Raw genomic sequence first — 10,864 nt, 5'->3', positions numbered from 1 at the left:
AGAAACGAGCAGCCAGAAACGAACGACATAAACAAACCACTAAGTTGCTGCTCTAAAAACTTTTTTTTATTTTATGTGAAATTAAAACAAATAAATTACTTTTACAAATTAAATAATTTGAACACTAAAAAATAAATATGATTAAGAACGAAATCTCATGCATTTATTATGAACATCCTTAGACATGTTTGTCCTATTCATGTAAAGAAAAATTGATATAGGTACCTTACTCTTGGTGTTAATTTTTTCGAACTTAACATATTTTGTAGGGATACTTGTTTTAAGAAAGCAAAGAAATTTTAGAAAAGATTTTATTTATATTAAAAAAATATTATGTGAATTAATTTTGTTTTCAATCTGATTTTTAATGTTTCTTCTCTTCTAAAATGTCCTTCTTTCAAATTAATAAAACGCTGGCTACTAACATCTCATCCTTTTTTTTCTTCGTTTTTTTTTTTTTTTTTCAATCATGCTTTCACTTATTTATTATTTTTTTTAACTTAATTCTCTTCTGTCACCTGACGATTACCTAACTGCAATTCTTTCGTATTCTGCTTTGTAAACAATAAAATTAGACCACAGACTTGCAAGTTATTTTAATTTAATTACGATTTCAGACAAATAATTTCACTTATCAATTTAGATCACTTATCAATTAGTAAAGAGTAGTATTGTGTTATTTGGTAATGTGCAATTTTTTTTTCCCTTTTACAAAAATTTCTATTAAATTGGAAAGGAAATTGAAAGATTAGCATTATAGAACCCTAATTCCAGAATGCTCAAGACTACCAGTATTGTGAATATTATAATTTTCTGGTTAGACACTGTATTTTTACACTGAAAGGAAATTATTTTTAAATCATTGTTTTTCCTTAATAACAGAATTTGGGTAAAATATGTTATTCTATTTTTGTTATTTAAAAAGTTTTTTGATTTTCTATAGTTAACTGTTCCTGAGATATATTTATGTAACTAATTAATTTGTCTTCCAGATTTGGAATCCCATACTGTTTATATATATTAAACTGCCTAGTTTTAAGATTTTTTTTCGTCTTATTTTGATTTTAAATTTGTTTGTTTTTTAATATCTACAGTATATATATGTATATTTTATTTTGGAAAAATTATATTTCTCAGCATAATCTTAACTGTTTTAAATCTCCACTGATGATACCTGATAAATGGATATAAATGATTTCTGTTATATGGGGATATGTAACCTTTTATAAGATGGCATCCATGTTTTAAAATGGCATAATTATAAAAGTTCATTAAATGTTTCAAATTTTTTAGTAAAATTATAAATTTATTTGTTGTAATTTTGTCAGAGTTCTTAAAATAAAGTTTTTTAAAAAAAAATTCTTAAGTAGTTTTTTTTTTTTTTTTTTTCACTTGATGTCAAAGAGCAGTAAATAAACCATTGGAGTACCACATTTGGTCCCTGGTGTACTCTTGTGTTTGAGATAATCTTAAAGAAATGTTCAGTTAGAAAATATGTTTGTGTTTCATTTCATACTAATAGTTTGAATGTGTAATGCTATTTAAAATACTATATCCAACTATTTAATTTGTTTATTATTCTTCTGTCTTATACAGTTTGAATGCAAATGAACTGAAGATGTCTGAAAGTTCAAACATTGATAGCTTAAAAAATGCAGCTTCAGAAAATAATAAAGAAGCAATAATCGAACAAAGTGGTCCTGTATTTGATCCTCCTGTTTATATGCAAAGATACACATCAGTTAGAGACACATTATTTAAACTTCCTGGTATAGAAAAAGTTGGTATTTTTTTAATTCATTTTATTTTTAAAAAAAGTTTGTTATTATGTGTATTATTAAATTCTGGGCAATCAGTTTATTGATTTGTGAAATAGAGGGTGAAGTTTTTACCTTCGATTTTGTGTTTTTAGCCATTATTGACTTAATAGTTTTTATTTAATTTTTTTTTCATGGCCTTTACACCAAAATGTAAATTAGTGATCTTTCTGCTACATATAAATACACTTTCATTACCTTTTGTCCTACATACGATCATGTTTCTGTCTAGATTTTATCAGATTTACTATACTGTAATTGCACATGTTTCTTAATTTCTGAAATTATGTTCATGTGAAGTTGTAAATCTAAGATTTTAATGACAAAAGAAAAAGAAAAAATGGCTATGGAGCAATCTAAATTTGACAACCATAAATAAATGACTGTTCAGTTGAGCAGAATAACAGTGATAATTAGTTTCAGTCAAATTTCTTAACATGAATTATTTAGAAATCAAAAAAACCCTTTTCTATTAAAAATGCTGTTTGTTAAGATGTTGAAGATAAGCAATATAATAACATCTATTAAACTGTTATTATACTGGGTATATATATCATATATACCACAATAATATATTGTACACATTAAGTGCTATTGAAATAAAGGTATAAACATATGCAGGTTGAAAAGACATCTCCTCAGGTGGTTTTTATAAATGTTGTTTTTCTGTTAAGAGGTAAAATGGGGTTTTATTTGCTCATGTGCAACAAAAAATTTGTAAAAGATGTTTTTTTAATTAATGCCGTTCTAATTCCCTGCATTTTTTTAAAAGTTTTTTATGTATATTTACTGCTGTGTAAAGAAATTGTAAGTAGGTAATAATGTTTAATAAATCATAGTCATCTTATTAGAATTTGACACCAAATTATCAAGGTTGATCTCAAAAAATAAATTTTAAAAATCACAATCTTTTGCATATGAAAATTTCACTGTCTCTAAATACCTGTGAATTTAATAGTAAATATTTTTAATATTCCATTGTCTTTCTTAAAAAAAAGGTAAAAATGAAAGAAAATCATGTATTTTATTTTTTCCACACTGCTTATCAAACTATGAGTCATAAAAACCATTAAATTATTAATCTTGTTTCTTTCCAACAGGAAAATTCCTTAAAAAATTTACAATTAAAGAAAAAATTTTAAAAAATATATACATGAATTTTAGGATATTTTTTTAAAATTTTTTTAACTGTTTTCTTTTTTTCTCTTTTTTTTTTAAGTAGCTTTTACGTCTTTAAATTAAACTCATTCATCATGAATATACTACAACTGTATCGAGATAAAATACCATTATTAAATGCATAAAAGTTGGGCTCTCAATGAACGTTGATCCGGAACCACTAAAATTTGACTTGGACCTTCATAAAACGATTAACAGTTTTGTCCCAAATAAGCAATTGATGTAAAAAAGATGGTCTGCTGTTTTGGTTTCATGTTTTGATTTCTGTTATTATCACGAAATAACATATTTCATCAAAAATATGTTTCTCTGTATTGTAATTTTTCATTTAAATTCACTTTATTAACTTTTTGTATGAAAAAATTTGCTAAAGACATATAAATGGTCCAATGAAATTGTAAATAGACTAGTAATATCTTTTGAAAATAATTTTCTTTATATCTACCCTTGCATAACGAGCGATTTATCCTCACTTCGGCCGAATCACGCTATTGGTCGAAAATGACATCACTCTTTGGGGGCAGGGAGATGGTGGCTATTGGCTGGTGTTTGCATGATTTTGGCGACAAATTTCTTATTCACACATGCTCGCTTGGAATTCATTCCTTCTTTTATCTTTTACAGTTATAAAGTAATAAAAATTGAAATAAATATAAGCTCAAATTTACTAATACATCGCAATTTAGTTGTGTTATGAATAATTTTAAAAACTTCATAATCTAGCAACATGCAAATTTAGTTCAAAGTTATGACCAAAATTCTGGGCTAGCCCCTCCCCCCTGCATTTCTAGATCAACCCCAGTTGCCCATGACGTAAAAGCAGTATAGTTTAATATCACTTACTTAGATTCTAATAAAAATTACCACAAAACTGTGAATTTTGTCTTTATTACTTAACATTAATATCACGTGTAAACAGAGCGCGTTTGAAAACCATCATAAATATAAAATCTGTCGCCAAAATACTATGCAACACACAGCATGGGTTTTCCCCCAAACAGTGTAGTCATTTTCAACCAATAGTGTGATCCGGCCGAAGTGACGTTTAATCGCTCGTCTTGCATAATACTGTTTATTACATAGAAGCAAGACGACTTGTATATAAGTAAAGAAATTCACATTCAGGCTTGATATTTATGTTTTTATTATTAAACGTTAAATTCAGAAAAAATATTTATTACATTTTAAAATTTAGACATAGTTCCTTTTATTATGTTTTTAAATTTTCATTGCTAATTATTCATATACAATTCAAAAATTTTATGAAACTATTTTTAACTTTAAGGATTCAAGTCTTATAATTGCATAATGTGAGATTAAATAATTTGTACTGAACCAAAAAGTGTTCCTGAATTATAAATTATTAGTATTAAATAAGAAATAAAGTGAGAAAACCTCAATTATGTTAAAAAGGCTTTTTAAAACTACTTGATTTTCCTTCATTTGGAGCAATGATTATTATTCTCATAAATTGGTTTCAAATGTTAAGATTTATGTCATTCATTTTTTTTTCTTTTTTTTAAATATTTTTTTCTTCCTAAATTTAGTATTCAAACTTCATAAATAGCATTTCTTTTCAATTCTTTTAAAAAATATATATATATATATTTATAGCAGACTACATTTATCCCATTTTGCTTGCTAAATTTAGAATTCAAAATTCAAATGTTTTATGTCTGAATCTCTCAAACAATTATTTTTATTGATCCATTTAGTTTACTTTTTTTCATCATTAGCTCAAAATTTTGTAATTATGGGTAATTATTATGATCTGTTCTCAACTATACACACTGAAGTTGGCAAATGTAATTTCATTAATGTTATCCTGAAAATAAAGCATTTGTTTTAGAATTATTCCAGAATTGTGTTATAAAAACTTAAAATAAAAAAATGAAAAATTATTTTTTTCCTGCTCAAAACTACTTTACCAATCATTCAGTTTGAAATGTGCTGACTAATTTAATCAATTGAATATTTTCCATTAAGCCATAAACTTTTTCTTTTTATTTGTTGTTAGGACATGCTTGATAAAATTAATTGTCAATATTTAAATTATTTTATAAAAAAAATTTTATGTCTACAATAAAAATTTTTATATTTTCCTCAGTTTATCATACGGTAGTTTAAAAAAATCAACATAGCAACAATTAGTGCAAATTTTTGTTATTCTTAAAGAAAATATAGGATAAAAGTGTTCCGTAAATGCCACATACTTTAAATTGGAGAAAAAACTGATTAAACCTTCACTCAAAAGTTTTTCTTGTGTCCATAATTAATGCATGTAATAATATGTGCTTGAAGAATTTAGCATACTTTAGCTTTTTAAAAAAAAATTGTCTCTTTATATTAACTTTTCTATTAAAATTAGAATTCTATTTACTAATTTGCTTATAAAAATTTAGCTAAAATTAATGACTGTTTTTATCATTTCAGGTTGTTGATTTTGGATGTGCTGAGGGAAAATTTGTGAAATATTTGAAAAAACTTCCTTTTGTTACAGAAATAGCTTGTGTAGATGTTTTAGAACATGCTTTAGAAAACACAGTTCGTTGTGCCAGGCCAACAGCATGGGATTATGTATTTAAACGTCACCAACCCTTAGATATTAAAATTTTCAAAGGAAGTGCTTTGGAAAAAGATAGTAGATTTAAGAATTTTAGTGCAGTAACATGCATTGAATTGTAAGAAATTATTCATTTCTGTAATCTAGATCAATGTATTTTATACATTTTTAACACTATTATTCTGAAAAAAATTTTCAGTGATGCATGCATTCCTAATACCAACAACAATTTTCATGGGAGTTCAACAAAACCTATCTTGTTGTTTCATTTATCTAAAAAGTGATATTTTCATATATTGTATAACTACCATTTTAACTTAACACAGAATTATTTCATGCACTAATTTTCTTGCCTATTCAGATTAATTATTATTTTAATAGTATCATAAAATTCGAAACTAAAGAGGTGTTATTAAAAAAAAATTAGATGTTGCTAAATCCATTTTCACATGACTCCTACCAAAATTCTGCTCTCATAAATACAAAATTTTTCTGTGTGTCATTTTTTTTGTAGCCTATACAGAATAATTATTGTTTTAATAGTAAAACTAAAAAAAATCAAATTAGAAAATTTTTAAACCGTGTCATAAAATGTCACTAAATCCATGTTCATGTGACTCGTCACAGATTTCTCTTTTGCGATATTCCAAAATTTCATTTTAATCTTTTATTATCATTATTATTTAGTCTATGTTTTGATATTTTGCAATCTTGAATCAAATTTTTTTTCAGAGTGGAACATCTACAGCCTCAAGATTTGTTACCTCTTACAAAAAATATATTTGGTTTCATAAAACCTAAAGTTGCTATTTTCACCACTCCGAACAGTGAGTTTAATGTTCTTTTTCCCAATCTGCAAGGGTTTCGTCATTGGGACCATAAATTTGAATGGAGTAGGAAGGAGTTCAAAGATTGGTAATTTTTTATAATTGTTCATTTTTCTGCAGAGCTATTGTAATGTAATTTCATCATTCATTTTTTTTTTCATTTATTTCTAAATTTTTTTTCTACGACCTATATCATTCTTAGGATAATATTTTGTAGAAACTTTGAAATGATTCTGTGTCAATATTGTCTCATTATTGTTAATTGCTCTGACCTGCCAATTTTCAGGTTTTGACCTCAGGCGGCCACTAAGTATTATCTCATGTTTTTTCTTAAGTAGTATACCATTCAGAAACCTATGTATACTTTCCATACAGCCCTCAAAATCCTTTCTTACAGATCAGTGATTTTAAATTTATGTGTATTTAGTTTATTGTTAAAACCAATTTAGAATCTTTTTTTTTTAATTTTTGAATTCCTAATAATTATAAAAAAGATTGCATGACATTGTTTTTTACAAATAATGTAAGGATGATTACTCTTTTAAGAGTGATACCTCAATCCATACTACAATAGCTGAAAAATTTCAATTTTTTTCTTTTTCAAGCTCCAAGTGTTTTGTAAATTGTTTTTCATAGTTAGTCAAAGTTTTAGAAAAAGGTAACAAAGCTCATTTCAAAAAAAAAAAATTTCATTCTTTTGATGGGATTGATACAAAATAATGTAAAATCAGTAGAAGGAGGGTAATACCTATAGTGTGTTGGCAAAGTTAAAACTGACGATATTAATTATTTCTAACAGTGGTGTGACCTATGCGAGAATATTCAGCCTCTTAACAAAAACTTCTATACAGATTATAGAACTAAAAAATATTATATATCAACATCTAGAAAAAATTGTTTAGATGATATTTTCATTTCATTTTAATAGCTAATTATTTATGACAAATTTGATTTTTATTGTTTAGCAATTTTTAAGAATGAATAATAAACCTCTTTGCTTGCTGAATCACTGACATATGTGATTTTTATTGTTTACAAATTGAATTTTTACTGTTTGACTACTTCTGAAAAGGAATAGTGAACCTATTCTTCTAACAATCTTAAATCATTGACATCTGTGACTAGCAGATCATAGTCTGGCAAACTGCATTTGATTTTAAACACTGTCACTTGCTTTACACATGGCACCAAAAGTTATCTTTCTTACTTACGAAAATTAACTCACTTCAAGAAATTTTGTGCTTTATGGCTTTTTTTACTTCATCAATACATCCAAAAATGAATACATTCATATTGCATATTTTGTTTAAAAAAATATTATGTACTTTTAAAAAAAAGTGCTTCGATCTAGAAACTTATTAAGTATTGTTTAAATTTAGGATTTTTATTATTTCTGATTGACTGTTATGAAAATGGAATTTGTTTTCTTCAAAAATATAAGATAAAGACTTCAAAGTATCGAAGCAAAATAATTGAGTCAAGATGTTCTAAAGAAAATATTGTGTGAGAAATTGCATGAATAAAATAACTTGAGCAGGATTTCAAAGATTGTAGGACATAATGTATGTGGGATTCAGAACAGAATCACACTGTTCTGGGACAGAATCACCTTTTTGTCAAACCTAATTAACTTTTATATTTAAATTTCAAAATCTGAAGCTTTATTTTGTTTATTTTTTTAGGTGCCAAAGCATCCTTGATGATTATCCAGACTATACAGTGAGATTTGATGGGATCGGTGAGCCTCCTCCGGAATCTTCATCTCTGGGCAGTGTATCCCAAGTAGCAATATTCACTTTAAAGCCTCCATATAATAATGTCTGTGATAATAATACAGAGTGTGGTGAAGTTTATCATCTGGTAAGAAAATATGTTTATTACAGACAACACAATTATACACAATTATGTTTATTACAGACAACACAATTACAAAATTATAACAGAAAACATACACGATGACAAGTAAAAAAATACCCGATTCCAGTATTTTCTTTGCGGCGGGAGGCCACCCTGATTATAATACTAATATTGTGTACCTAGGTATTCCATGAGTAAAAGAACTACAGCCATAAACATTCCAATTTTAAATTCCAATTGCCAAATTTTAAAGAGACAATGAAATAGAAATGTATACATTTATATTTAGTTTTTAAACAGAGATTCAAAATATTCTTACTTAAGCTTGCTAAAAATAACAAATTCACACTTAGAAATTAGCTTTTAATTCAAAACGTTGCTAATTTTATACAAAATCTGCATGAAAAACATTAAAGAATCCTTTAATAAACTCTTTTTTAAATTCGTATTAGCATAAAGAAATTTTCTTAATCTACATTCTTCAGAAAATCTATATAAAATGTGAGAAATTTCTGAAATGTAAGAAAATTCTGACAATAAAAAATTTTTAATTTGAAAATTAATTTCTGAAAAAATTTTTTTATTTGGCTTAAAAATATACTTTTTTCTAATAAAAATATGTTAAAATACTCAAAGCGTAACAAAATAATTTTAGTTTGGTTTTCAAGAGTTTACTTTTGGTTTCAGTTTCATATGCCCGCATATGAAGAAACTACTCTTACTTCATTTCTAAGAATCGGAGTTCAAAAATGTAAAAGGTTTTGAGAAGCTAATGAACTAAAGTTCAAATATAGACAGTAATAAAATTTTAAAAAATTTGAAATTGCAGATTTTTCCCCCGTTGGATTCTTTAAAAATTCACTCTTCAAAAATTGATAGAGGGGTAACACTGCTCTCAACACTGTTTTTTGAAAACCACTATTCCATACATTATTAGTTGAAAAGTTTTTAATATTTATCTCATTATTACTTAGTATTAGTTTCCTTAAATCTAAATACAGTATGTGTACTTTTTGTTCTAGGTTGATGAATTTCACTATCCTGGCCGCTCAAACAATGATGCCAAAGTGACTTGATGTGTATAGAGTTCAAAGCTATATATATATATATATATATTTGTTAATTGATACACTTAAAACTTTTTCGTCCATTTAACGGTGCCTATTTACTTTTTATTACTCATTTACTGTCATTCAATGTGGCATTATCATGCTTATACAAATAGCGAGATTTTTGTAAGACTTTTACATGGCACTTTTGTTTTTAATTTCATTGCATCGTTTCAGAAATTATCCTTTAATTTCAAATTGACAATTCTAAAATTCCTATTATCCTTCTAAACTATTACTCAAAACTCTATTTAAACTAAGCTAAAATGCTGTATTTTTATTCAAGTATAATTTAAAGTTAGAATAGTGTTTCCTTAATAGTATGTTTTTACTATATCTTGCTATATCTTAATCAATTTCATAATATAATGAAAATGTAGTCGAATTGGTATATATAAAATAGGGAATCTGTGTGTCCCTACAATATTAAAAACAATGAGATTGATTCTATTCTCTCTTTAAAAAATTTTTATTTTTATGTTCTATGCTTTGAATATTTTTATTTCTAATAATGTTCTTTTAATAAATAAACTGTTCAAAAAAATTATACTTTATAGATAGCTATTGAGACATCACAGTATGTTTACTCCAACCTAATTTATTTTATGTTAATAATAAAAAAAAATTCATAATAATAATGTAACTAATTAATTCTTTCTACAAAATTTAAAATTTTTTAAACAGTGTAGAGAGTTACTACAATATGTTTTCTTCAACAAAATTTTCTATTTGTAAGAAATAATTACATTTTAATTAAAATTATGGTAAATTTTAGTCATAAATTTTAAATTAAGAAATAATTACATTTTTGAACCTTGTCATAATAATCAAGTTAATTATAACTTCTACAAGACTTAAAATTGTTTTAATATAGTAAAAAGTTATGAAAAGTAACCACAATATGTTTTTGTCAACACTAAAAAAATTCTCTCTCTTTCTCTGATAAGCAATAATCAAATGTGTCTTAACTGAGAAAATTAATTTATAAATTTTACTAAATAAGAACAATAAAATACATTTGAAATTATATTTTGTCTGGTTTTTAGTATGTCTGAATTTTTTTTAAATGCTTTTTCTCTGAGATTATATATTTGTTTCGAAATGGTCATTTTGATGCAGATGTACACTAGATACCTCTCAAAGATTTTTAATTCTCAAAACTATCTACCTAATTTTCAATGAACTTAGAACAGAAATATATATTTTTTTTAACTGATTTTATTATTTTTTCTATCTAAAAATAAAATCCTGTTGATCTTTAGTTTAATATCTAATAAAATATTCTTGTGTGTAAAGAGGACAATGATATTTTTTTAACCCTTTTCCCGATGGGAAGCGTGAAAGCGCGCTTACCGTTACTCTCTTGCGTGTATCTCTCCAGGGCCGGAGAGTTTTTTGCTGTTAAGCCTAATTCCATGAAATTACCGAAATATCAACGCGTTGTTTAATATTGTTCTGTAGAGTATTTAAATGACATATGCTTTATATATATTTCTATGGATACTTTATTTA

At 25.7% G+C, this 10,864-nt stretch overlaps 1 protein-coding gene across 1 annotated transcript; it reads left to right on the top strand.

Moving 5' to 3' along the window:
- Positions 1 to 4: 4 nt before the first annotated feature.
- LOC107450143 (Hen1 methyltransferase) lies at positions 5 to 10,379 on the top strand. The gene is made up of 6 exons (XM_016065878.3): positions 5 to 221; positions 1,597 to 1,780; positions 5,430 to 5,677; positions 6,292 to 6,474; positions 8,069 to 8,246; positions 9,266 to 10,379. The coding sequence occupies exons 2-6, from the start codon at positions 1,619 to 1,621 to the stop codon at positions 9,317 to 9,319; spliced, it is 825 nt and encodes a 274-aa protein (XP_015921364.1). The 5' UTR covers positions 5 to 221; positions 1,597 to 1,618; the 3' UTR covers positions 9,320 to 10,379.
- The last annotated feature ends 485 nt before the right edge of the window (positions 10,380 to 10,864 follow it).

This window comes from Parasteatoda tepidariorum, chromosome 5, assembly GCF_043381705.1.
Source record: "Parasteatoda tepidariorum isolate YZ-2023 chromosome 5, CAS_Ptep_4.0, whole genome shotgun sequence".
In the NCBI taxonomy this organism is placed as follows: Eukaryota; Metazoa; Arthropoda; class Arachnida; order Araneae; family Theridiidae; genus Parasteatoda; species Parasteatoda tepidariorum.
This window is presented reverse-complemented; position numbering and strand designations above follow the sequence as displayed.

Excerpts from the sequence above, each read along its gene's own strand:
- LOC107450143 (XM_016065878.3), top strand. The coding sequence starts at position 1,619 with ATGTCTGAAAGTTCAAACATTGATAGCTTAAAAAATGCAGCTTCAGAA. Across the intron at positions 1,781-5,429 it reads AACTTCCTGGTATAGAAAAA|GTTGTTGATTTTGGATGTGC; the intron begins GTTGGTATTTTT and ends TTATCATTTCAG. Across the intron at positions 8,247-9,265 it reads GTGGTGAAGTTTATCATCTG|GTTGATGAATTTCACTATCC; the intron begins GTAAGAAAATAT and ends TTTTTGTTCTAG.